The 24,488-nt window shown below is 38.2% G+C and overlaps 1 protein-coding gene across 2 annotated transcripts; it reads right to left on the bottom strand.

Moving 5' to 3' along the window:
• Positions 1-646: 646 nt before the first annotated feature.
• On the bottom strand, positions 647-21,669 carry zgc:153184 (uncharacterized protein LOC751652 homolog). Of its 2 annotated transcripts, none has more exons than XM_042486016.1 (6): positions 21,387-21,669; positions 4,398-4,481; positions 4,135-4,203; positions 3,537-3,605; positions 2,420-2,632; positions 647-1,728 (listed from the first exon to the last, which is right to left on the bottom strand). In XM_042486016.1, exons 1-6 carry the CDS (start codon positions 21,516-21,518, stop codon positions 1,357-1,359), a joined length of 939 nt encoding a protein of 312 aa, XP_042341950.1. In that variant the 5' UTR covers positions 21,519-21,669; the 3' UTR covers positions 647-1,356. The 2 variants fall into 2 exon arrangements, with proteins under 2 accessions (XP_042341950.1, XP_042341951.1); XM_042486017.1 differs by lacking the exon at positions 21,387-21,669 and adding an exon at positions 19,074-19,215.
• Positions 21,670-24,488: the final 2,819 nt, after the last annotated feature.

Here is a 24,488-nt window from a genome sequence, read left to right as displayed (position 1 = left end):
TAGTGCTGCAAGTCTAAATGGTCACCAGCAGAGGTCAACAAAGGTCAGCAATGGTCTTTTTTAACTAGGTTTTCATATCATACTAAAAATGCCCTTGTCCTTAAACAAGAGAAACAAAGTACTTACACTTTTATAAAGACTCCTTTAAAATCATTTAATGAGGCCCTGCATGCACACTGGTGGTTTATCTGATTCGACCTCTGCTCAGGTTAAAAATTATGTGACTTCATGTACTCATAATTAGAATAAAGATGTTATTTGTCCTACCTTAAGAGGTTCAGCAAAGTTGTTGATCAAGCGCAGTTTCAAACTTCCAGTTTCACACACAGACCTGAGAAGATGTGTGATCATGGGGCGTAATTATAATCACCTGTGTGGCTGTTCAGTGGGATGGCAGAGGCTCTCAAATCTGCACTTTAGCAAGGGCATCCCTTATCAAAATTGGCAGCCTCTAGAAGATCTAAATTTTTCTGCCTCATCTTACTGAAATTGTTCAGCATGTTAATCAACATTGTTTTTAAATAACAACTGACACAAAGCATAAAGTATTTACATAGAGACCAATTAAGAATTAACATGTTCTTCAGCATTGATAATTTGACTCATGATTCTTTCAAACTGAAAATTTGACCAAACACATGCAATGTCAATTTCTTATTACAGAAGAAGGAAACTGTTTATTTTGTTAACATTTCTGTGCATAATTTCTGAGGACCCAAGCCCCTCCACATCAGCACTGTGATTTAAATATTTTGTAAAATACAAAATGTTAAACAAGCAGACAATCTAGAAAACTAGATATTCAAAGTACATGATTTCAACCTAAAGTGAACAGGGTTTGGTATGATTTAGGAAAATTTTATACATCTGCTAATATATATATAAATGAAGTCTCATAATATTTTGCCTTTTGTCAACCTAGCATTCAGTATTTTTAGAGTGCTTTGTACATGAAAGACACCTCTGACTTTGGGGTGCACTGTTCACAATGTCTTTGATTTGCAAAAAAAAAAAAAATTCTATGTATCATAAAAACAGGAGTCTGGTTATGCAGACTTGATAAAATATGACACAAATTTCTGCTGCCTGATTACGGACACATCAACTGCAATGCTTATTTCCATGTGCAGAGAACAGCTGCTTCTCTGAACTCTCCAGTGTTATAGACCTGTTCTGTGGACGGCCAGGAGAGGGCGACAGAGGGACAACAACAGCAGGTACCAAGAAACTTATAAACGAATTCACTTTTTCAGATTATTTTTCAAAAGAGTTCTCTTAATTAAAAGCATTGAATAACTTATTCATATATTTTTTCTTTGAGTAAATATTCACAGTTCACGCCCTGTCATTTCCATCTCAGTTCTCCTCTTGAGGCATCTCCTCCTCTGTCTCCTTAGCAGGGCAAGGATCTGAAGACTGCTGTTCCTCCTCCAAAGCCTCCACATTCTGGTTTTGTTCTGCTTCCTGCTCCTCCTCCGGATCTCCCCTGTCATCTGGATCACTCTTTGCTACCTCTTCCTCTGTTTTGTCAGAGTCTCTGTCCTCTTCAGCTTCTTGAAGACTTGCCTGCTGTCCACATTCGAAAACCTGGTCCATGTCCCCATTTTCTTTTGGGCTGTACAGTTCACTTGGGGACAGAGTATTTCCAAAGGCTCCCGCCTCCTCTCCAGCTGACCTCCTGTGCTGTCTTGTGGGCGGGCGCCTTTTAAATGATAGTCGTGCACGAGTCTGTGTGAAAAGGATGAGTAAGAATCAGCAGGGGATTTAGTTCATACTTTGAACAACACAAGAAAATTAAGGCGCCTTGATCTATAAATTAAGAGTCTATCTTTAATATCAATTTATTTTTAATCAAATGATTTCTATTAACTTCCCAAGTCTCAGCATATCTGTGAGAACAATGCACAAAATGGTACCTAGGGACTTTAAATAGGCTAAGGGGATTACATCTTCAATCCCCCTTGCAGCAGTACTCATGTACTACAGGGGCATCTTGCTCCAGCTTATCCGATGCCTGCTTAAACAGAAGATGCAGAACACCCGCTGAGATACACGTCAGCTGGGATGAGGACCATGTGTCCGGCTGTGACGTCACAGCTCAGTCAGCCAATAGCGTGAGAAACACTACAGGAACCTCAATGTGACAACAGTTCATTTTTGTCATTCAGTGACTCAGAGCTCATTAGCTCATACAGAAAGTGATGCAAATTTATGAAACCTAAGAGAAAAAGCTGCTCAAAAATGCTTAAAAAATGAGCTGGACTCAAAAAAATCTGGAATAACATGGGAAAGGGCGTTCTTCTACATGATAATTACAGTAAAACCACACAACTTTACAACAGCATTATAAGAACAAATAGCTCAAATCATTTTGTTCCATTTGTCAAGCCAATGTGCAGCTTTGCATCCATATGTTTACCTTGTTGAAGCTCGGCAGCGGGTTGCCCTCAGGAGGGCTGTCAAAGCTGATTGGATCCTCCTCTTCACTGGACAGATGTGTGGACTGCCGGGTGGGGCTCAGGGGGCTCTGCGGGCTACAGGGTGTGGTGGGGGACAAAGGCGCTGGCTGGAGCTTCACCTCAGGACTCTTGGGCGAAGGCAGCAGAGCAGTGGGTGACAGAGCAAGATTGGCCTACAAGGCAAAGGAGGATCCTGAGGCCTGGACACTATAATCTCTTAAGCACATTGTGTTCTGATAAAACAATGGCCTTAATTACTGGAATTGCATGTACTAAACAGCATTTTTTTTTTAAATAAATATACTAGAAATAAAAGTAAAACCTGAGACTGTATTGGAGAGCCAGCCATAAATTCAACATAAGATTCATTTCATTAGGAAATATAAATAAGTGAAAGATTAAATAACGTCATGTTACTTTTAACATGGGTATAGTCATCTATATATAATAAAAGCTGGGATTTTTCCTCCTTGAAAGGTATACGCTTGTTTGAAAACAGCATACAGTATTATACAGGTATGTGCATAAAGGACATTGCTCTGCTTGCACCAGTCGCCTATCTATGTATAACTTAAGTGTCACAAACACCTGACATATTAAGTCTGAGAATGTATGTACAAAAAAGGTCAAATTAGTCCCCAATCCACTCTTAAGTAGTTTAGAGGAGACTGACCTACCTGCACTGGGGAGAAAAGGAAGAGGGAGAAGCGACAGCCCTTTTGTCCCATGGCTGCCCACCGTGTGAATTGCTTACTAAAGGAAAGATGGTGGCGCGTTTGAGCCGCACTAGAGGCTGGGATGCCCATGATCCCATTAGCTCGTTAATCTGAGCCAATTGTGGCATCAGGGACAAGCCCTTCCCCTTCTTCACAGAATGCAAACAGCTCAGCCACTTGTGTCGACTGAACAGTAGGTGGCAGTATCGCTTTACATATATGTCAGTCCCCTGACTATACAACCTCCTGACTACCTCTGTCAGTGTATCACAACCTACAATAACACATCATTGGTGAGGCTCGCATTTGTTTGTTTCCTATTTCCCTCACAAAATACTCAAATGCTGTGAGATATATCTACCTGAAGTTTCTCAATGATGGCAGAGTTCTTCACCTTGATTTTAAAAGGGTTTGGTGAGACAGCAGTTTTCTGTAAGAGAACACAAAATTATTGAGAAGAAACATTCACGAAATCGCCACAATGCCCATTTGAACAAAAACTAGTACTGACACGTGCCGTGATATAGTTTGTCATGAATGTGCAATGTCATTGCAAATTATACTGAGACCTGCAAGTCCATGGCCTATTAAATGACAGGTCAAAATAATATAGATTAAAATGTATTAAATGAATAAAATTACTTTTTGTTGTACATGCTTTTGAAGAATACATTCCTGCACTTTTGTTGTGCTCATGGTTTGCCATAATGCAATAATAGGTTTATTTAATAGTCATTTCACTGGAAGAAAAACAGCAGCACTAACATTCCCAATGTTTTAAGCAGAAGAAAAAATAGAGAAACTGTCGTTTGGCAATAGTTCAATGTCTACTGTGTTGAAATTGTGATGTTGCAATGAAAATCTACAGTAAACAAGTCCAAATTTGTTTTCATGAGACTTCCTTTGTATATCAAGAAGATTTGTAGCACATGGGTCAGTAACGGATGAAAATGACTTACATCAGATTCTTCATCATCTTTTTGATTTTGCAGCTTTAGAGAACATGGGGGTCTTCTTCGAAATGGTAGCTACAAACAAAAAGGAAGGGGGAAATGATAAAAAAAAAAGCTGTAATCAAAAGCCATCTATGTATATTTACCAACTACACATATGACAATAAACCATGAGCAGAACATGGAGCTCTCTTCTTTTAGGCAGCTGTTTACAGTTTTTTGTATATTTTTGTATGGATACTGTAACAAATGAGGTGGAAATAAAGTACCTCATCATTTGAGGTGGGCATTGGTAAAATGTGACCTTTGAACCTTCCAGCCAGCTCAGCCACAGATGGCTTGGATGGAGAATCCTGGAAAAGAATAAAGACGTTAAATGAAACAACTGACAAATACTTTATGGTAACAACAGCCTTGACACATTGTTTGCCACATTTTTAATTTATGTATTGACTCCCTTGAGTTGAGAGTAAAGTGTAACACTTCAAACAAAAGGCCAGTTTTAATGGATGTTACATGCACGCTTGGCAGCAGTTGTACTGCTTAATGAGGCACAAAAATGAAGGTTGTTACTACATACAGCTAAAAAGAATACATTCGTTAGGTATTTAACTGCTGAAGAGATAGTCTTTTTTAATAAAACTTGGCTGTCTAAGCAGTAGAAAGACACAAATACTTTTGAACTTGGTGCTACATGACCACAGAAAACAGAGAGAAAGGCCTGTGGCATTTTGCTCAAAAAGTAGAGAACCTGCGACTATTAGAATGCACTACAGTGCACTGGACCAATAAACACTCCCGCTGGTGGATGACGTAATGTGAGCTTGTCTCTATTGACACAAGAAACAATATGGCGACCAGCTGGTGTCTAATAATCTTGAATTACACTTAAACAGTCATATAAAAAATGTTCGTGAAAACATTTTAGGCGAGAAATAACAATGCCATAACATAATCTTGGTTTAGATTTCATCAGCACGGCTTAGTTTTACTGTTTGATGTGGGTTTTTTTGTTCAGCCTCTGTCTTTTATACAATACAGGAACAGTATGACATCCACATCCTGTAATCCTGTAATATGCTGATGAAAACATTTTAAGCAGGATGTAGGCAATAACAGAATTGTGGTTTATAAACGATCAGCGCTGCCTAGTTTTACAGTTTGATCAGAGTTTGAGAGAAAGAGAGGGGCAGCTCTCACTCAATCCGCTTCTATACTGTTTGTGTCTACGGCGTAAGCTTTTGAAAACGCGGAACCACAATCTATAGTTCAAGCAACAGCCCTAGTCCCAGCAACAACTGAGCAATTTGAGCTGAGAGATGAGCATGGAGATTTGCAGTTGAACAAGATGTTCTAGCATAGAAGAACATGTTTCACTTCCCTCTTTGTAGCAGGAAAAAAACGCAGACGGGTTGAGAAACACAGCAGATAGGGTGAATATGCAAGCGAAAAACAACAACTAAACAACTTGGGTTCAATGCTGTCCTCAGAGGAACTAGTCTCATCTCCTGCTAAAGAGAGTATTTTGTGGGTTTGGAATCAGGAAGTGAGCCCCTCTCTCCACAGCTGTTCAACATCACGCCGCAGCCTGTGACAGGAGGGACCTGTCCTTACAACCTCTCACTGTTATCACTTCTTGGCCCCTTTACTTTCTGTCTCTCCCACTATTCCCATGCAGATTGCTAAACTTCCCTCCTCCATGCTGCCCTTTCAAGACCATTAACTCACTCCACATATCTGTGGCCAAAGTGATAAGTTGGCTGCAGGCTGTAATGTGCACAAATGCGATTCTTGAAAACAAGAATTACTCTGTTTTCCAGGTTAAGGCCACTTTCTTGCCAAGTATTTGGACTCTGAATGGGTCGAGACGTTTGTTTACAACGCGACAGCAGGCTGAGCTGTGCCAGGACTGCGCAGATTCTCATGCATCATGTTGCCGTTTACTGATTTGCACTGTATAGTCACTGCTTATGGTGCTCCTCCCTTTCTCTTTCTTGCTTTCATGCTACATTTCATTTCCATCCTCCTTTTATTGAACACAAAATGCTCATGCCTCTCTTCAAAGCAGCCAATTCTATCACATTTCCTGGGTGTACACTCTCAGCTCCCTCCCTCTCAGTTTGAGGCGTAGCCCATGAAAACGTGGATCTTCCAAGCTTCACAGATACACACATTCCATATTTTAATCACAAGCTTTATTTTCCCTTTTTCCTTGTTCTCAACATGACCTCACCACCTTGCTCCCTCCACCCAAATGTATTACAGCATCAGCTGGCCCTGCAGTGCCTCTGTTAATGCTTCTCTGTGTCCTAATCCACATCCCAACCCTTTTCCTGAGTTCTCTTTTCTCGTCTGTGATACATAGCAATCATCAGGGACCACCTACCCTCTGCACCATTATTTTGTAACCTCTAATTGTTTAACTCTTTCCTGTCCTTCAAAAAAAAAAACCTCCTACAGAGCACAAACTCTAATCACAACACTGCAGGGAAATGAAGTGAGGCTTTGATTAAATCATTCCTCAGGTGTTTTGAGTGAAGAAAATCAGTATCTCAAACACACAATTAATCATTGCTTGTTATTTCCAGTGATTTGTTTTTATTCCAGACATACTGTGTGGTTTAACAGTTTGTAAATCCAGTGATTAGAGTAAAAACAATCTAATTTCTATTTGTTGAGGGTGACCTCTGCACTTTTATTGTTAATTTGAGGACTGGAACTCCGTTATCTACATATAATATGATATTATCCATATTTTGATTATTTTACAAATTATCACATACTTGCAAAAGTGACTTAAATAAAACCTGAAAGCACTATGAAGATTTTAACGGCTTCAGCAGCATTAACTATTCAACAACTTTCTCGTTTTGGAGGAAGTAATTTCAGATCCATTAATATCCTTCCATAACTCCTTTCACAGCGAGCCCTTATCTTTAATGACCTTCTTCATGCAGTATGAAAATAACGTCGCACTAAATGCAAATACCTCCCTGACTTCAAGGAATACTTCACCCCTCCAAATGACCATATGAATTACTCACCCTGTGTTTTGTTGTATTCATGAAGACATTTTTTTTCCTGCATGCCTTTAATGAACAAAGAAGGAGAACAAAATCCTTGTTATCTTGTTCAGCAAGGTAAAATTACTGTTTTTGTCAATGGAGTCTGGCTTTAAAGAAAGCATGGATTAAGTTTCACTTTTAGATCAGTTCCGTGTCAGAAAGGGGTCGCTTTGGGAATTTTCATAAAACTGGATTAATGAGTCTCGGATTATACTGAACAAGCTGTGTGAGAGTTTTTTGACTGATGTTTTGATATAGGTTTGCTGTTGTTAAACACAGCCCCCTGTGACGTATTTCAACGTACAAATCAATTCAACGTACTATGATCAATTGATATCCAAATCATGAATCAGAGTGAAGTATTCCTCAAAAATACACTGACAGTGCATTCACCTATCTGCATCTATCAATCACCTCACCTTGTGTATAAGGTGATAAATAGATCCTCATGTTTAAATTAAAAATGTTGTAGGAATATATCACATTATCCAAACCTCTGCTGTTACTTCACATATGCTTTTGGTCAGCTATGATTGAAAAGAGAAACTTTTATAGAGGCGCAAAATTTGCAATTTTGCAAAACATATAAAGTATACTAATTTCTAAGTATACTATAACCATTTGACAATATGTCACAATATTTTAATTGAAAATGTGGATGCGAACATCCGTCTTTCAGCTAAACTCAAATTATTTCACTGAGATGACAAGAGACACAATTACTCCAGTGAGCCATAAAAGGCCAGTCAGTTATCAGTTTTGCGCATGTTTAACTCATCTGGGACCCCACGCTCTATGGAAGACTGGGAAACTTTGGTTCACTGCAGGAGAGAGCAGGGCAAACTCTATTTCTGGGGCTCAAGGCCTGGGAAAAAGCCCCAGAGCTGTGTAGGCCGCATGGATCACAACTTTGCTCTGCAACTCCTCAGCTCCCTGGGCTCCCTGAGTGTCCCTGGATATGCTAGACCACATCTGAAACATACTGCAATCTAGCATACAGAGCGTTTGAGCATGTCTAAACAAGGAAACAGGAAAAAAATAATCTTAAAGTAGTGCCTACCCATATGATTCAAGTTTTCCTAAACAGGACAGTGTCAGCACCTAAAAGAAACAAGCTATTTCTGAACTTCCTTGGAAACATATCCTTTAGATGTTAATTGCCTTACAGTAAGATATACTGTACAGACTAAATGTACTGTTATCAAACACCTTTTACTTCAGGAGCTTTTCCGTTGACAAAAATGTTAATGCTGGTAGTAAAAACAGGCTTTCAAGGGAACAGTGGTAGCCTACAGGATAGTCAAGTGTCATAAATAAAATAATTTGCTGGTTTGAATCCCAGAAGCAGCTGGGAAAATATGATGTGGTTAATTCACAAATAATAATTTATTTGAAGTGCAGGACATGAACAACTGTGTCGATGCCTACATAACAAATATCTTCTTAGCTCACTTTCCCTCCCCTTAAAATCATACAGCGTCTGTAGCTGCCATAGACAGTTAGCTGCACAACAATGCATCCACTTAAGTAGTGCTGCAACTAACGACTGTTTTCATTATCAATTCTTTTCATTATCAATTGTTTTGTCTGTCAAGTTTTTAATTTACATCCATCTCTGCCCAGACTCATATGTAGCCATGATAGTCGACAGTGCTTCAAATGTGGATGTTGCTGCAAAGACGCTACAGATTCTAAAATGTGTATTTTAGAAAGTGTAGCACAGAAGATGTACGTTTCAAGAAGGGCACCCAAGAAAAGTGTCGCCAATTTAATATCTGACCAAATGTCTCCACTTCTGCTTGTTTTTTTTTTTGTTTGTTTTGCAAAACCTTATGTCACAGTGAAGATGACTGTTTTGATAAAAAACGTCATCACTTCATCATTTTACTCTATTACATGTTTGCATGAAATTGTGTCATAATTAGCACATGAATACTTTACATTTACATTTATGGCCAAAAGTATGTTTTATGAGGTCACAGTGACAGTTAATCAGTTAATCCCTGAGTCCCAAGTGGACATATGCACCAAAGTTGAAGGAATTTCCACAAGATATTCCTGAGATATTGCGTTCTCAAGAATGGGATGTACAGAGGACCAGAAAACATAATGCCTCCAGTTATGGTTATCATCGGCACAGAGAGATAAAAATACTTAAACGAGTAATTGATCAGTAAAATAGCTGTCGATTCATTCTATGTTCATGACCAATAGATTTCTCTATTGATTAACTAATTGGTGCAGCTCTACACTCAGGTATATACTAATACTGTTGAGTGATTTCTCCTCCCCACCAATGTCACAAAATAATGCTTCTATAATCATATGTTAAGGTATAAACAAATGTCTAAGAAAAGCCCTGCTTATTAATTAGTGCCCATAAAAGCCTTATACATAAGAGATATTAAATGGATAAATGCCTTAAAAGGGATGGACAAATTTCTATCATCCTATGGTATATATCAGCAGAAAATTCTCCAGATAGTTTGTTGTTGTAATGTAAAATGATTACAATGTAATGTAATTGGCTATTTTGAGACTATAGTGTTTCTAAGAAAACCGTCTGACCTCCAGAATGGCTGACAGTGCACATGACCACACCTGAAAAGCCTCTAGACTGTGGTTTTCAGTGTGAATGTGATTCAGAGTGTTGCAGGAACAGTACATGCATCCTCAGTGAGCTGTGTTTGCATAAGTAAAGGTTAATCCCAACCAGCATCTTAATTTCTAGGCTGTGGACGGAGACACGAGTTAACTGTATGACCGGCAGATGTGGAAAAAGAACAGCTAGACAAACAGATCACACAAAGCCTGCTATTGTCTGTTCCTGTCATTCCTATTTCCAGAGGCAGGGGAGAAAAAGCACATGATATAAGTCTCAGTAGATCCTAACATGTCTGCTTGATATAATAGCAGTGGTCAGAGAGCAGCGGGCCATGTAATCTACCATGGAGCTGATAAAGATAATGTGTGGCTCACGATCTTTAACCCTTCTCTAGGAACTCTCAATCCTCATACGCTTCCCACACTGTGAAAATCTGTGAAAGAGGGGATAAATAAAGCACACTAAAGCACAGCTGTTTAGAAAGATCTTGTTAAATAAGATCACCAAGCATAACAGCTTCAGTTTGAGTCTGCAGACTTTGTTTTCACAAGTCAGCATGTTGTGCCAGGGGGAAATCCACCACAGTGAGCAGCTCCCTTCTGCCTACACTTGTGAAGTAGTGAGAGAGCAGACAGGCACCTTCTTGCTCGCTGCCTTTCCAGGAAAACATGATGTGTTTTTGGACTGGACCTCATCTGAATATCTCACTTTTCCACTGCCCTCGCTGGCACAGTGTTTATGTGTTTTCACGTGTTTTGTGTGTTTAAGTACACTAAAAAGGCCCTGAGTCAGAGGGATGAGGTAAATGGACGCCCTCATCTTTGAGACATTGCTGGCCCTGCATCAAGTGAAATGGAAGGTGCTGCAGACACAGACTAATACTGTAGGGCGGGAAAACAAATATGTAATAAAAACATATGCAGCCAGAGAGAGGGGAAATAAATCCAGAACATATAAGAACAGAAAGCTGCTGAAGTTAGAGTTCCAAACAAAGACCACAAGACTGAAATATGTCTTTTTTTTAATGTCACACGGGGTTAAGACCCCAAGAGGCTTTTGAAAAACGCTACTTTACTGCAATTTGACTGGAAAATTATGAAGATATAAGAAGAGGTTTGTGGTATGCTCTCTGACATTTCAATGCGATAACTACAGTGGCCTGCTTAAGATAGTCTGTTGCACAATAAGAACGCGGGGTAATGGAGAGTGAATGGTGAATAAAAAAGATATCAAAAAATGTAAACAGCTCACATCAGACAGTACTTACTCCGATTTTTTTAACCTACGCCAGAAAACTCTGACACAAGCATCTGTTGGGGATTCTACATGGTGTTCTGGTGTTCTCATCCACTCTGATCCAACAATCACAAAGACAAAAGCCATCTGGACAGTGGATCAGATAGCTGACATGGAGGCTGAGTAGCACAGACGTGGGATGACTTCATTCAGTGGAGCCCTGCACCTTCCTTCCCCACTACAACCTACAATGCTGTTTCCTGCAGAGATCAACTGCCACAACGTTTGGTATCCATTTACCCACAGCAGGCATGGAACAATGCATACTTCATATATATATATATATATATATATATTATATTTATATATATATATATATATATATATATTATATATATATATATATATATATATACATATATATAGAGAGAGTCAAGAGTCAGAGTCAAGTTTCCAAGCCACTCTGCATTGTGGATTTGTCTCCATTCTGATACTGCGATGTCTTGGTTTCAGCCAAGAGACCTCCAGGGCTGAAAAACAAAGCCGACATAGACGTGCCAAAAACTGCAGCAAATAGCCACTTGCGGCTGGCTCTGGAAGCTAGCCAATCCCTAAAGAGGCCCATGTTAAAATGCCCAAATTTACAGCATAAATAAACATGTTTACACTGCTCGTTCAAGGCGGGAATATCACATGCCCTTATGCCACCTTGCCATTCTGTATATATCGTCTGATCACGGAAAGAGGGGGGCGGAAAGACGTGACTATGGGCAGCACAGATGTGACGTTTTGACAACATATGTATGTGTGCAGCCCACCACAGGAGATTTAAAAAGCAGCTGTTAGCATAGTGGCTAATACAAAGAAGAAGGGCAGCGGCCGCATAGTCTGCAAACTAAGAAAACAATGAGATTACCGTCCAAGCAGAGGACGAGATCAGCTGTCTAAAATGTCTATAATTACTCCCACAAACATTTTTTTGTTCAATCTGTGGTTTCAGTCAGCAGTCAATTTAATTATATTCTTCTCATCTCTTGTATACCTGGTCCTTTGAAATGATTAATGGGTTAATAACATGCTCAAACTTACAGCATGCACTGCCTAAGGTCCAAAAACCTTAAAATCTCCACCAGTTTTTCCCAACGTTGCCACTGTATTAGTAGTGCACGCATAAACTGAAGAGGCACAGATGACGTTTATCAGAAATATTCAAACTGTCATCTGGATTAGGATGTGACAAGTCTTGACAATGGCTGCATTAAGCAAAAATCGCAAAACGGGTTTTAAAAAAATAGCACTCGCAAAGTACAAGCAGCTTGCAGCACTTATTGTGTTACACTCCTATCTGCCAAAAAAAGGAAATAAAATGCATGGCTAGATGCCAAATTTGGAATGGGGTTTGTTGGGGAGGTGGAGGCAGTATGGGTGAACTGTTCTGCAGGGAGATCTAGAAGTAAGTTGTAAAGTCGTCGTCGTATTGTTTTGTGGAAGTTTCTACTTCCTCTGCCTGGCTCAATGTTCTCAAAACCTGTCTGAGTTTATACTAACTAAATTTAACATGCCTGACAATCTGCAGATGCCTGAGAGAGCCTGCCTCAGTCTGCATGGATCCACCATGACATAACTTCCTTGAAAGTCAACAGCATGTGTTTTTTTTTTTTTTTACTGATCACAGTATCCTCATACTATCTTGTCTGCCTGCAGTCCCCCCCCCGGCTATCTCTCTGCCCCACACATTGCTTTTAACTCAGAGGGGTGGGGGTCTGACACAATCTCATCCCTGATAGCAAGACTCAGAGGGAGAAACATGTAAAGTTTGAGGGCCTGTAATGGCAACAAAGTATGACAGTTGTTTAGAGCAACATCAACCACTTGGCAAAAGAAAGCAGTTGAGCAATTATGAGGCTTTATGAACGATTTGATTGGTTTTAAAGGTGCACATATTCTCCAACAAGCCAAGCTTCCACACAAATACTTTTTCTTTTTCTGCTAAAAATGTTCCAGCTTGTACAAATCGTCACCTTCAGGGTACACAGTGCTGCAGAACCAGATTAAAGGTTGAGTTACCTGTAAACATTTTCTTTACATTCGTTTTTCCACTCAAACACACTGTGTGTATCCTTCAGGCCCGACAAACATAGCGAAAGCATTACTCCATTCTAATATATTTGCAAAGCCGTGTATGATGATTTGAAACATGCATTGTTTACATCCACCGCAGGCTCTAAACTTGTATTAGTCTATTTGCATCACAATACCACTGCTGCTGATCTGCATTAATGCCCCAGATTCCTTCTTAGCATGCATTTGCAACCTCATGTGGGTGCTAATAGAACATGAGGCACAAACTATATTGGACTGGCAAATGACAGCACTTTTGAATAGTGCTTTGAGTTGTTAAAAAACTCTGCAAGGAGTTACTTTTATGATGTACCCTAACTCACCTGACAACAGCTGCTCATTTTGCACAAAACTATTTTTTTCACACTGTGACTTATCACCACAGAAACTGAATATGTTGTGAAACAGTGAAAACAAACTGCACTAACTGCTGTGAAATTATGAATATATATGCACTTCCTTCTGTTGGCTTCTCTTTTCCAACTAATTCTGCAATTACAACATTTCTGGCTTGCAAAGTGCTGGTTTCAAAAGTTCAAATATACGGACAGATGAAAGAAAACAAGCTAAAGAGAAAATATCAGAGAAAGCTGATGTGGTCTGCTGAGGTTATAAAAAAACACACACACACACAAAATAGGAAGCATCAGTGGAATCTGGGTTTTGAAAGTCACATGAGATGCTGATGGTTTGCCCTATCATCACTCTGTTCTCTTCATGCAGCTCATCTTATCATGGCTCAGAAGCACTTAAATCGCAGGCCTTTGATGAGTTGTATAAGCTATAGAATCAGATGACATTTAGTGCACACTCTAAACACATATCCAAGCATAATTATACAGTGACTTACAAAAACAGGCGAAAGTTTCATAGGCTTTACTTGATGCTGATGATTTACATTCCACTGAGTTTTATGGTCAGTTAGGTTTTATGTCTTCAAAAGAGTGAACCATTAATCTTTCACTGAAACACATACAGATTCATAAACAGCCTCGGCAAACACCTCCTCTGACTGTCTGTCACTGATGCATATTGAGTCATATTGATTCATCTACATGAAATGGAAGGAGTCGCTGTCTGTCAATTTTCTCGAGAACTGTTCATCCAATTACCTTCAAATTGCGCAAACTGAAATTGCAAAGATAAAATACGCCTAATGGAAACATGTCAATTTTGAAAAAACTCACATATATGGCAAAAACATTTTTGCGCTCACATGAGGTGGTATTAATCCACAATTCCTCTGTAGCATCATGGACTATCACCTCCCTGAAATCCCTCATACTTGGCCGCTCCCCCGTATAAGAGGGTTTCCTTTCCATTATCGCTTGCATAACACTCCTACGTCGCCTTCAATTGGAAATACTGACAGCCCGTGCGGTGGCTGCAATATAAATATAATAATAATAATATGTTTTGAGCATCCATCGTGATGCTTCTTGGAATGTTATTGCCAGAGGAGAACTCGCATAACATCACTCAGTGGAAACTCGAAACTCATTTTGACAATGTTGCTTAAGTTTGCATATCTCTAATGGAAATCCACCTATTGTGAAAGAGATGCCTATAAATCAGTGGATACATTTTTGAGCATCAAAATCCAACAAGCATTTGATCCATTTGGTCCAATAACATTTTGAAAGTCGAGAAGAGCTGCAAGATTCAATTATTTTATCACCATTCAAGTTGCAGAGCAATTAACCACAAGTTAGCTGTTTGGCCAGTGGAAGTTAGCTGCTCGGCAGCAATCAACCAGCATAAGTCTCTTGCATCTCCATAATAAGGAAGATCCAGGTAATTTCATACAGTGGAAACAGAGCATTTTTGGTTTGGTGCGCCACTGAGCAACTTTCATAGGAATGATCGGAGCCCCACCTCAGATGCTGCATCCAAGTCTTTAAATACATCCATGGTCTCTCGACATAGTAAATTCATCAACAGATGAAGACAGACCGGAGATTTTACACACTTGCAATTTCAAACATTTAAAGCACGGGTGATGTAACTTTTGGAATAACTGATTTTGTTTCCGGATCAAGCCTGGTCCCAAATAGCTATTTTGCAAATACTTGTGCACTCTTGCATTGCCAGGGGGCGTAACTATGGTATGTCATGGCAGGCGTTGAGTGTGAAGATGTTTGGATGAGTGTTTCTTGACAAAGCTGTAAGCAGCAACACAGGAGGCCGATCAGTCAGCCCTTTCTGAACAGGCACATTTTGAATGGGGAGTGGACTTATAATAACAATGATAATAGTGTGACACCATTTAAATGACATACTGTTGTAAAGCAAAATGGGAAAAACCTGACTCATTATAGCAAATGTCTGGCTGGTACAGACTGAGTCCCTCTGTTATTGGTCTCTTAAATTTACTACGGATTACATCATAAATGTGCACACCATATGGTTGGCAAGGCAACCCCAAACACACTCTCCTCTAGCTGTAGTGTTGTTTTTCCATCAAAGGAAAACCACCACCCTGCCAACCCCACCACCCAACACACAATTCCCCAGGTGCATGCACATATACATGTGTGCACAAAATTTCCAGTTTGTCTACTTAATAGCTTGCTGTTGCAACGCAGGAAACAAAATTTAAGCATTAATGTCCTTGTAATACTTGCTTGAGGCAGTTGTACATCAGCATTTGCAAACATGAACAGCTCTTTCCTAAAGCTGGAAACACACAGCTTAGTTTTACGAGAAGGTGATGTCATAAAAGCACAAAGCTGAAGCAGTTAAAACAACAGTGAGTGAGACTGGCTTTACTGGATAGTTTAGTGCTTGTTTACAGGTGCTTTAGGCGAAATGCAGCATGCAAAAATAGCATCCTATCAAACTCAGAGAAAGGCTGCAGCACACAAAAGTTGTCCCCAACAGCTAACATCTGAGAAAACTGATCCATTTTGCCCAAATTCATTTCGGGTGTCAGGTGGGTTACTGGTCGGGATTCTCAGCAAACTAGAGGTGACTGAAACCAAAATTGAGTGCAAAACTCAAATTTTATCATCAACAGCAGCAACATACCAATGAACAACCTGTATTTCTTAGGTGTTATCTTTGCAGGAAACTACTGAAAGATTACGCAAACATCAAGCACTGACTGGACTCTGTGGGCTGTCCACTCCCAGCTGCCCAACAATGTCTTCAGATAATGATAATTGATTGAATTTAGGTTGCGATGTCAAGTGACCAAAATTCAATGTCAGCACAAAGTCTTGTCTCAAAATCAATTTGAGTTAGAATAGTGATGACAGATGATGTTGATATTTTGTTAGGCTTGCAGCAGTACATTAGTTTCAAGGTAGGTGTACTTTTATCTCAACCTTATTTTAGTTATTTTCAAAGAGGGGTTTCAAGTTTCAATTATAGTACTAAAACATTTGCTAAACCAAAGAAAAACTTCATTCATTCCTTTAAGGGTCATTAATGACAATAATAGTAATTATTTAATACCTTTTATCACCATACTGTGAAACCCTGCTATTTTCAGTTATGAGTTATCTTCCCATGAAAATCTCTTACCATTGCAACCTATAATTTGTTGGTTATAAGTTGTATTAAGTAAACCAAAATCCTTTCAAATGTCTCATGCCAACGTCATCTTGACGTAGAATATTGACATTTGATAATGTGGTACACAAGCCAAAACACATCGTCAGCATCACATTGTCATCGCCCACACAACATAAATTCGGACGTCATTAGACATTAAAGATTTCCTCAACCTGATTTTTGTTCCAACCAAAGTTTTACATCTGTCCAGTCCTTTGTCCTTCTGATGGCATACTGACGTCCAGTGTCAGCCTGTCAGCTTTTACTACAAGTTTTAAGTTTTAAAATAACTTTGGCTGCCATAAAAGTGTAACATTTTATCTAAATCTTCAAAAGAAATACATAATAATAAATTTGAAGAGAAAAATTGAAAATCAGGCAATGGAATCCCTAAGCAATGCTTCATTTTAAATCAGTGCCTCGTTGGCTGTGTAGTTGTTCACCAAGATCAGATAGTTAAGTGGCAAATAAGCATTTCTTTTTTGTTTTTAAATGTAGCGCTGCTCATTGTCTTAAACCTCTTAATCACTTGCTAGACCGCTGCTCAAGTAATGACACCTGAGCTTGTGAGATTTGGGCTGCGTTTGTTTGGGAGGCTTCATCCTGAAAAAGCTGGAGTCACCAACTGTTCAACAGATGTCATTTCTCCATCTCAATGGGTTTTCTTTTTCCTCAAAGCAGCTTTGTCTCGCAAAACTGTAACTATATCAGAGAATGAAATGTTGAGCCCTGTCTTTTTTAATCATTCTTTTATTTTTTCTAGATTTGGGGACAGTCCAAATTCTTTTATCTCATTTTTGTCTACAATGACAGAAGATAATGGTGTTAAATCCAAGCTGAAGTGGTCTACAGCACACCTGAGTCCTAATACTGAGTGGAGTCTGTGAGAGTGGTTCTGTGGTAGGTTACTAATGTGCTTCCTCACGTGCTGTGGGGAGAATATGGCTCTTTTTCTTTCTAATCGCCACATGACATTAAACACTTGAGAGGGATGTTAAAAGTCAGAGAGAACGGCTTTTTTTGCAGCGAGGAGGCAAAAAGACCTGCGAGCAAACCCTGCAGGAAAAACATATGTGTGGAAGGACTTGGACAGGCCTCCTGTGAAGAAACACGCTTGTTTTCCTATTTAGCTTCAGTGCAAGTGGGTAAAGGACAGTTTGGCCTTTGAGAAGAGAAAGCAGGGCTTGTCAGCTGATGGGTGGGAAATTGCCGATGTTCAGACTAAAAAACATAAGACACACTCGACTTGCAGTGAAGACAAAACTGACTACTGGCATTTCTCACAGCACACAAACGCTGACTTATGACAGATGTTATGTGTCGTTACTTCTTATGGAAACGTGACCACAAACTGACCTTTAACCCGCTGAAACCTGAACAAATTGGCTTGATAACCCAGAAGTTTGTGAGAAATTAGTAAAAAAGTACATAAAAATTACCAGAACATTAGCACAAAAAAGTACAAATAACATAAAAAAAAGACTATAAAATTACTTGAAAGTGTCTAAAGATTCTAATAATATCAATATTTGATTATGATAATTATAAATATGGTTTTCTGGACATTTTCCCCAGCACTTTTAAAAAATAATTTCCTAAATTACCTGATTGTGTTGCCATTTGTGGAAAAAATAACTAGCCTAACTTTTTTTTTTTTTTTTTTACCACGGGTTCAAAAGTTTAAATACTTCTGAAAGGTGTCTGTACGCAACACAAAAAAGTGATGTCAAACAGGTTTCAAAGGGTTAAATCACACAAGCCTGAAGCTCAAAACTACTAAGTCAAAGAGGCACCATATGTATGTTGAGGGGTGTGTGTGTGTGTGTGTGTGTGTGTGTGTGTGTGTGTGTAGATAACAGACCAAATAAAAAGTTAAGTATCTTATTAGAGTTTAACATTGTAAATATTGCATGCAGCTACTCTACTGTATTCATGTATAGTATATCACATATTTGTCATAAGTAAAAACTGTAAAAACATAGTATTTTATCACATATCAAATAAAAGTTAAGAAGTTAATACTGTAAAGATCATGAGGAAGTTTTACAGTAATCAGTAGCCAACACAACTACATGTGCATACACAACTTTGTAAGTGTACTTTCACAAATGCAATATTATTATTTGTTCAATGGTTGGATGCACAGACAGGCAACTCAAGAAATCCCTCAAGAAATTTCCCAATAATAACAAAGACCAGTAAAAATACTATAAAGTTACTCACTGAGCTCCTATGATGTAATGATTTAATTCCAACCACACATGGCTGCACAAAACCACATTAAATCTTAAAAACATCTGCTCAAGTGGCCTAAAAGTACAGGCTACAACAGAAAACTGCGCTCAGAGTCACAGAGGAGTTACCTCCATCCTGGGGAATGTGCCAGAGATCGTCCCCTCCTGCCTTTTTTTCTGTTTTGCAGCCTCCAGGAGCAAACGGCCTGCTGGTTGAGAGGAGACGGAGGAGCAGCCGGGACAGAGAGCAGCTCTGTGTTTATATCTGAAGCCAAATGGGCCTCATGGACGGAGGAGGAGCGGACAACTTTTGCATGCATTTGGCTCCCTCAGTGCTGACAAGTCAGACAGGCTGAACATTACATCTTCTGCTATAGACTTTCAAAATAAAACCCACTTTTTGGATTTTTTTTTTTTTTAAACAAACTGATACTGGAGGCAGAACACAGAGGGGAAGGATGTCCTGAATTACTGAACCTCTCCTGCTATGTGTGGTAGGTTGAGTGGACTGTATCTAAAAAGATTTACTACAGTACTTTCCTTAAGTAATTTTAAGTTACTTGTAATTTATATGAGTATATCAACTTTTCTGCCTAATATTTGTAATCCATTACATCCTGCCAATATTGTACTTTTTACTCCACTACATTTATTTACATCAGTTACTACTTAAATTGCAGAATCAGATTATTCATAAAATAGAATCACTCAATAAATTACGAAGTATTACATAGATAAAAATAAATGTTATTGATCCCTAATTATAATTCAGTTACAGACTATGATAGTCTGAGATGGGCCATACTGCATAATGAATACTTTGTTGTTCTTTTGTACTTTGTTGAGTATTTTGACGTTATTTTAATTTTAATTTTTATTTATTTATTTTTTTTGCTTTTACTAAGGTACAATTTAAATGCAGGACTTTTACTTGTAAAAAAGTATTTCTTAACTGTTGTATTGCTACATTTACTTGAGTAAAAGATCTAAATATTTATTCCACCATTGGGTTTGGTAGATGCAAACTGGATTTAGAAATCAGATGGCATTTTAAACACATTATGCAACCCAACACGCAATGTACAGAAAGCATCGACAACAACTTTAAATGGCCATTTAATGGATTTTATGGATACAGTGACAGGGAATACATTTAAAAATAGGCTATGTATCCTCACTCATGCTCGTTGAACATCAGAAAACATAACTGCATAAATGAGGAGACAACTTTGTTACTCTCCCTAATTATTTCAGTTAATTTACCAATTAACTCATGCTGCAGGCCTGCTTTATATGAACTGAAAGCTGCGGGTATGTTTTACTGGCCGCAACCAAATGAGTTCAGTCAGTATGTTTCCTTTGCCAGCTGATGGGAAACACCTGCTGTTACATCATTTATTGGATTGTGGCCAAATGAGCAACACTTTGAAAGTTTCAATCCATTAATGCAGCAGCAGTTTTCTGCCCAACGCAACCTGTGGATTATAAATTAACTTCCAACCTTAAATGTACTTTCACCTGGAGAGTATATCTTCTATGTAACGCATACTTTAAAGATAGATGTCCACACTTAAGAATATTTATACTTTTATTTTGAAGGCAGTGTTTCCTGACTGTCTCTGTGTTCAGCTGTGTGAGTTATCACCAGGAGGACCATTTTGTGCTGTGCATAAGAAGTCTGTTGGGGTTAAGGTCAGCTGGTCCTCCACTCACAGTATGATCAGACTAAATTAAAAAATAATAATAATAAAATCCTTATTTTTATTCAAGTGTGCCAGACTCTTTTTTTTGTTTGCTGTTCATAGGCCACATACTGCCTAATTTGATCTTAAGTGGGCCGTACCAATAAAACCATTACATGATAACCTAGAAACAACAACACCTCCAAATGTGTTCATTTCATTTCAGGTGAAGAAGTTTGAGCACATTCTGCAAATGTTCATCCATTTACCAATCAGATAATGAACCGCCTAAGATGTCTTCAGAAAATTAAGTTCATTTTCAACAAAATGTCCCAGTTTTTTCACTTTCAGTCAGTTTAACACTCACTGCCCTTACATGTGCATTTTCCCACATATTACCACTCATGTGTAGTAATGCCAGTGTCACCACAGCAACTGTAAGTGTCAGCTATTGAAGAAGCACGTTTAGTTATCCCTGCCCATACAAATAATAACAAAAAATAAAGTTTTGGCAGTGCCTACGCAATAGGGCTCCACCAATATTGTTTTATAGTAGAAGTCTGATTTGACAGATTTTTTTGGTACTAAAGATGCTGATTGAAAATACTTTGCATAATGCATAATATCTATAAATATGACCACACTAAGTGTATCAAAATGTCACAGTGGTTCATAGAAAATATGTTAACAATCATCTCAAAGTACAACAAGGCCCAAACTGCAGCACACTGAAGAGCGGTGATAAAAGCAGCTGTCTTACCTTTGCAGAGCTTCTTCTTTGACTTCGTGTTTGCATGCTCACTATCAGATCCTCAGACTCCACAGCAGCAGTTTTGGTGTGTTGATGGTCAAAGTGTTCACACGGTCTCATCCGGTTACAAGCTGTGATCATAAACTGGCGGTAAAGTCCGGGTACAGCAGCGATGTTCTCCGGTGCTCCATGAGGAGGTTCCGAAGCAGGTCACCGGAAAGAAAGAGGAAAAATATGTTTGGAAAACTATAATCCTGTTGCTTTTCGTATGGGAGCGGCAGCTAGCACGTGTCTCACCGGCGTCTTTTCCTGTTGACATTCACGAGCTTTGGCAAGAAAACTTCATTACTCATCATCGCCCCTCCAGTGGTCACGGCGACGTCATTTTGGAGGGCGATGATGAGTCGTTTTTTTGTTTTTGATTTTGTTTTTTCAGAAATATATAATATGAAGTCAAACCTTTTTTAATATCTCCAGGAAAATAAGGATTGTATAGCACAAGACACCTAAGGTGGGAACATGAAACAGGCAACTAAATCGAGGTGTTATTCAGGGAAAAAAATATAATACAAAAACACAATAAGTAACATAACAAAAACAAAGCGTTCTGCAGTTCAGATAATTCTCTTAAATTATATATTAAATTTCAATATATGATTGAAAGTACTGATGCGTTACAGATTTTGGATTATGGAGTGGCGCCCTCCTGAGGACACAGTGAGGAACAAAACAGTTTTCTTCTACCACTTCCGTTACATGCTACAAAATAAAGTCCCTTAGTGTATCTAGAAAGCTGTGCTGCGGATTGCAATGTAAAATTCGTTTAGCAAGCATTGTTAAATAAAACATGGGATTTAAAACCACTTGTTAGACCTCAGCCGGGATAATGTTATCATACCGCTGCCATCTCTAGCAACCATCTCAAAAGTACTGGTTATTTTCCTTTTTAATAATCATTAGCAATTAGCTTCCCTTGCTAAGTTAAAATTCCCGGGGCCAGAGCTGGCTAACATTTTCTTAAAGGTTATATGTAATTCCTCACAACTCATTAACAGACAGGGACACATTAGTTATGCTTTTAACATAATTCGGTATTAAAAGTACCTCCATGTAGATTGAATAATGGTGATGGTTCCCAGCTCCGATCGTCTCCCTTAAAAACGCAGTTCACACGGATTTTATAAAGATTGATTTATGAAATTGGACTTCTACCGAGTGAAACATGACGCCGAATACAGCAGCAGATATCCGTTATATCAGTAATTTACAGTAGTAACAAAAATATCTTTTGGCATTCAATTTTATGATTAATGATATTGACTTAAAGATTTCACCATTTTGGATTGTGGAGTGGCGCCTTCCTGTGGTCTCAGCGAGGAACTGCAACATAGAATTCATTAAGCTAGCGTCATTAAGACAAAACAGCGTCTGCTAGCACTTCCGTTTTTGAATGCTACAAAATAAAGCCCTGGATTGTATTCAGGAAATGGTGTTTTTGCGACTGCGCTGAAAAATTCGTTCAGCTAAAGTAGGGAAATAAAACGTGTGAAGCACGCCCACCTGATGGACCTCAAACTGGATAAATTGATCATTCCTCCTCCTACTAACAACCATCTCTAAAGTATTAATTGCTTTCCTGTTTAACCAAGTGCATTTGAAATAAGCTTGCTTTATGTTTAAATTACCAGAGCCCGAGCTAGTTTACCATTAACATCTTCTTAAGGATGATTTGTGATTTCTACTTATACTCTGCATACATTAATCATAATTTGGAAATAATTTTACCTTAATGTAGAGCGAATAAGCCTTGTGTATCCAAACTCCAATCATCTCCCATAAAGGACACAGTTTCTAACTGCTGATTTATTAAATCCGTCTTCTACTGAGTGGAACATGAGGCCGAATTTAGCAGCGGAACTCAGTTATATCCGTAATTTAATAAGTAATAAATAAAACAAAGAACTTTAAGCAATCTTTTTATATGACTGATGATACTGACTGAAGGCAGTTTATATTTGATATTGTTAAGATTTCAAACATTTGATATATATTAACACAGTAAGTAACATAACAAAAACAACGTGTTCCGCAGTTCAGATAATTCTCTTAAATTAAAAGATATATAATTAAATGTATTTTGCGTTTCAGATTTTGGATTACGGAGAGTTGGCGCCGTCCTGTGGTCACAGTGAGGAACTGCAACATGGAATTCGTCAAGTTAACGTCAATTAAACATGACATTTTCTGCTAGCACTTCTGTTGAATGCTACAAAATAAAGTCAAACAAACTGATGCAATCAGACACGAGAAGACAAAAGAGCTATTAAAATATATATTCTGTTGGTGACAGCTACACGTTAAAACATTATATTCTTCAGTGCAATCAATATTCAGTTAATAAAATGCATAACTGTTTCAGTAAAGTTATTATAATTAACTGGTAAACTACGTTAGCCCAGAAGAGATTGCGACTGCATTTAGAAAAGTGGTCTTGGCGCCATCGCGTGGACACAGTGCAGAACTGCAATACGAAATAAATTAGAAATGTAAAATATTTATTATTATTATAATTATCATTATTATTATTATTATTATTATTATTATTATTATTATTATTATTATTATTGGTTAATATTATTATTATTATTATAATATTATTATTATTATTATAGTAATAATTATTATTATTAATTATTATAGTAATAATTATTATTATTAATAATATTATTATTAATTTTAGTAGTAGTAGTAATAGTAGTTATTACAAGAGTTATTTCCTTTTTAAAAGTATCTATAGACTGATTAGATATTGCACAATGGACAAAAGCAAGTTGCAATCTGGCTTCACAGGTTTGAAATTGACAGATAAACAGGTTCTGTATTGAAATACATTTTTCTCGCAGAGGGCCTAATGTCAAACACTGATTATGAACAAACACTTCACAAACACCAAGTAGGTATAAATTAGCTTCCAAATTGTTGGAAACTCTACCACTAATTTGGAGGGAGGAACTAGGCATTAACTCTTCTGTGTGTAGCATGCTTCATTAAACAATGGAAAGTGTTTACTAAAAGCTTTAGAAGACGAGGTGATCAGTGCTTTACAAATGA

Source organism: Plectropomus leopardus, chromosome 5 (genome assembly GCF_008729295.1).
Source record: "Plectropomus leopardus isolate mb chromosome 5, YSFRI_Pleo_2.0, whole genome shotgun sequence".
Taxonomy (NCBI): Eukaryota; Metazoa; Chordata; class Actinopteri; order Perciformes; family Serranidae; genus Plectropomus; species Plectropomus leopardus.
Note: the sequence above shows the minus strand (reverse complement) of the source record. Positions and strands in the feature narration are given on the sequence as shown.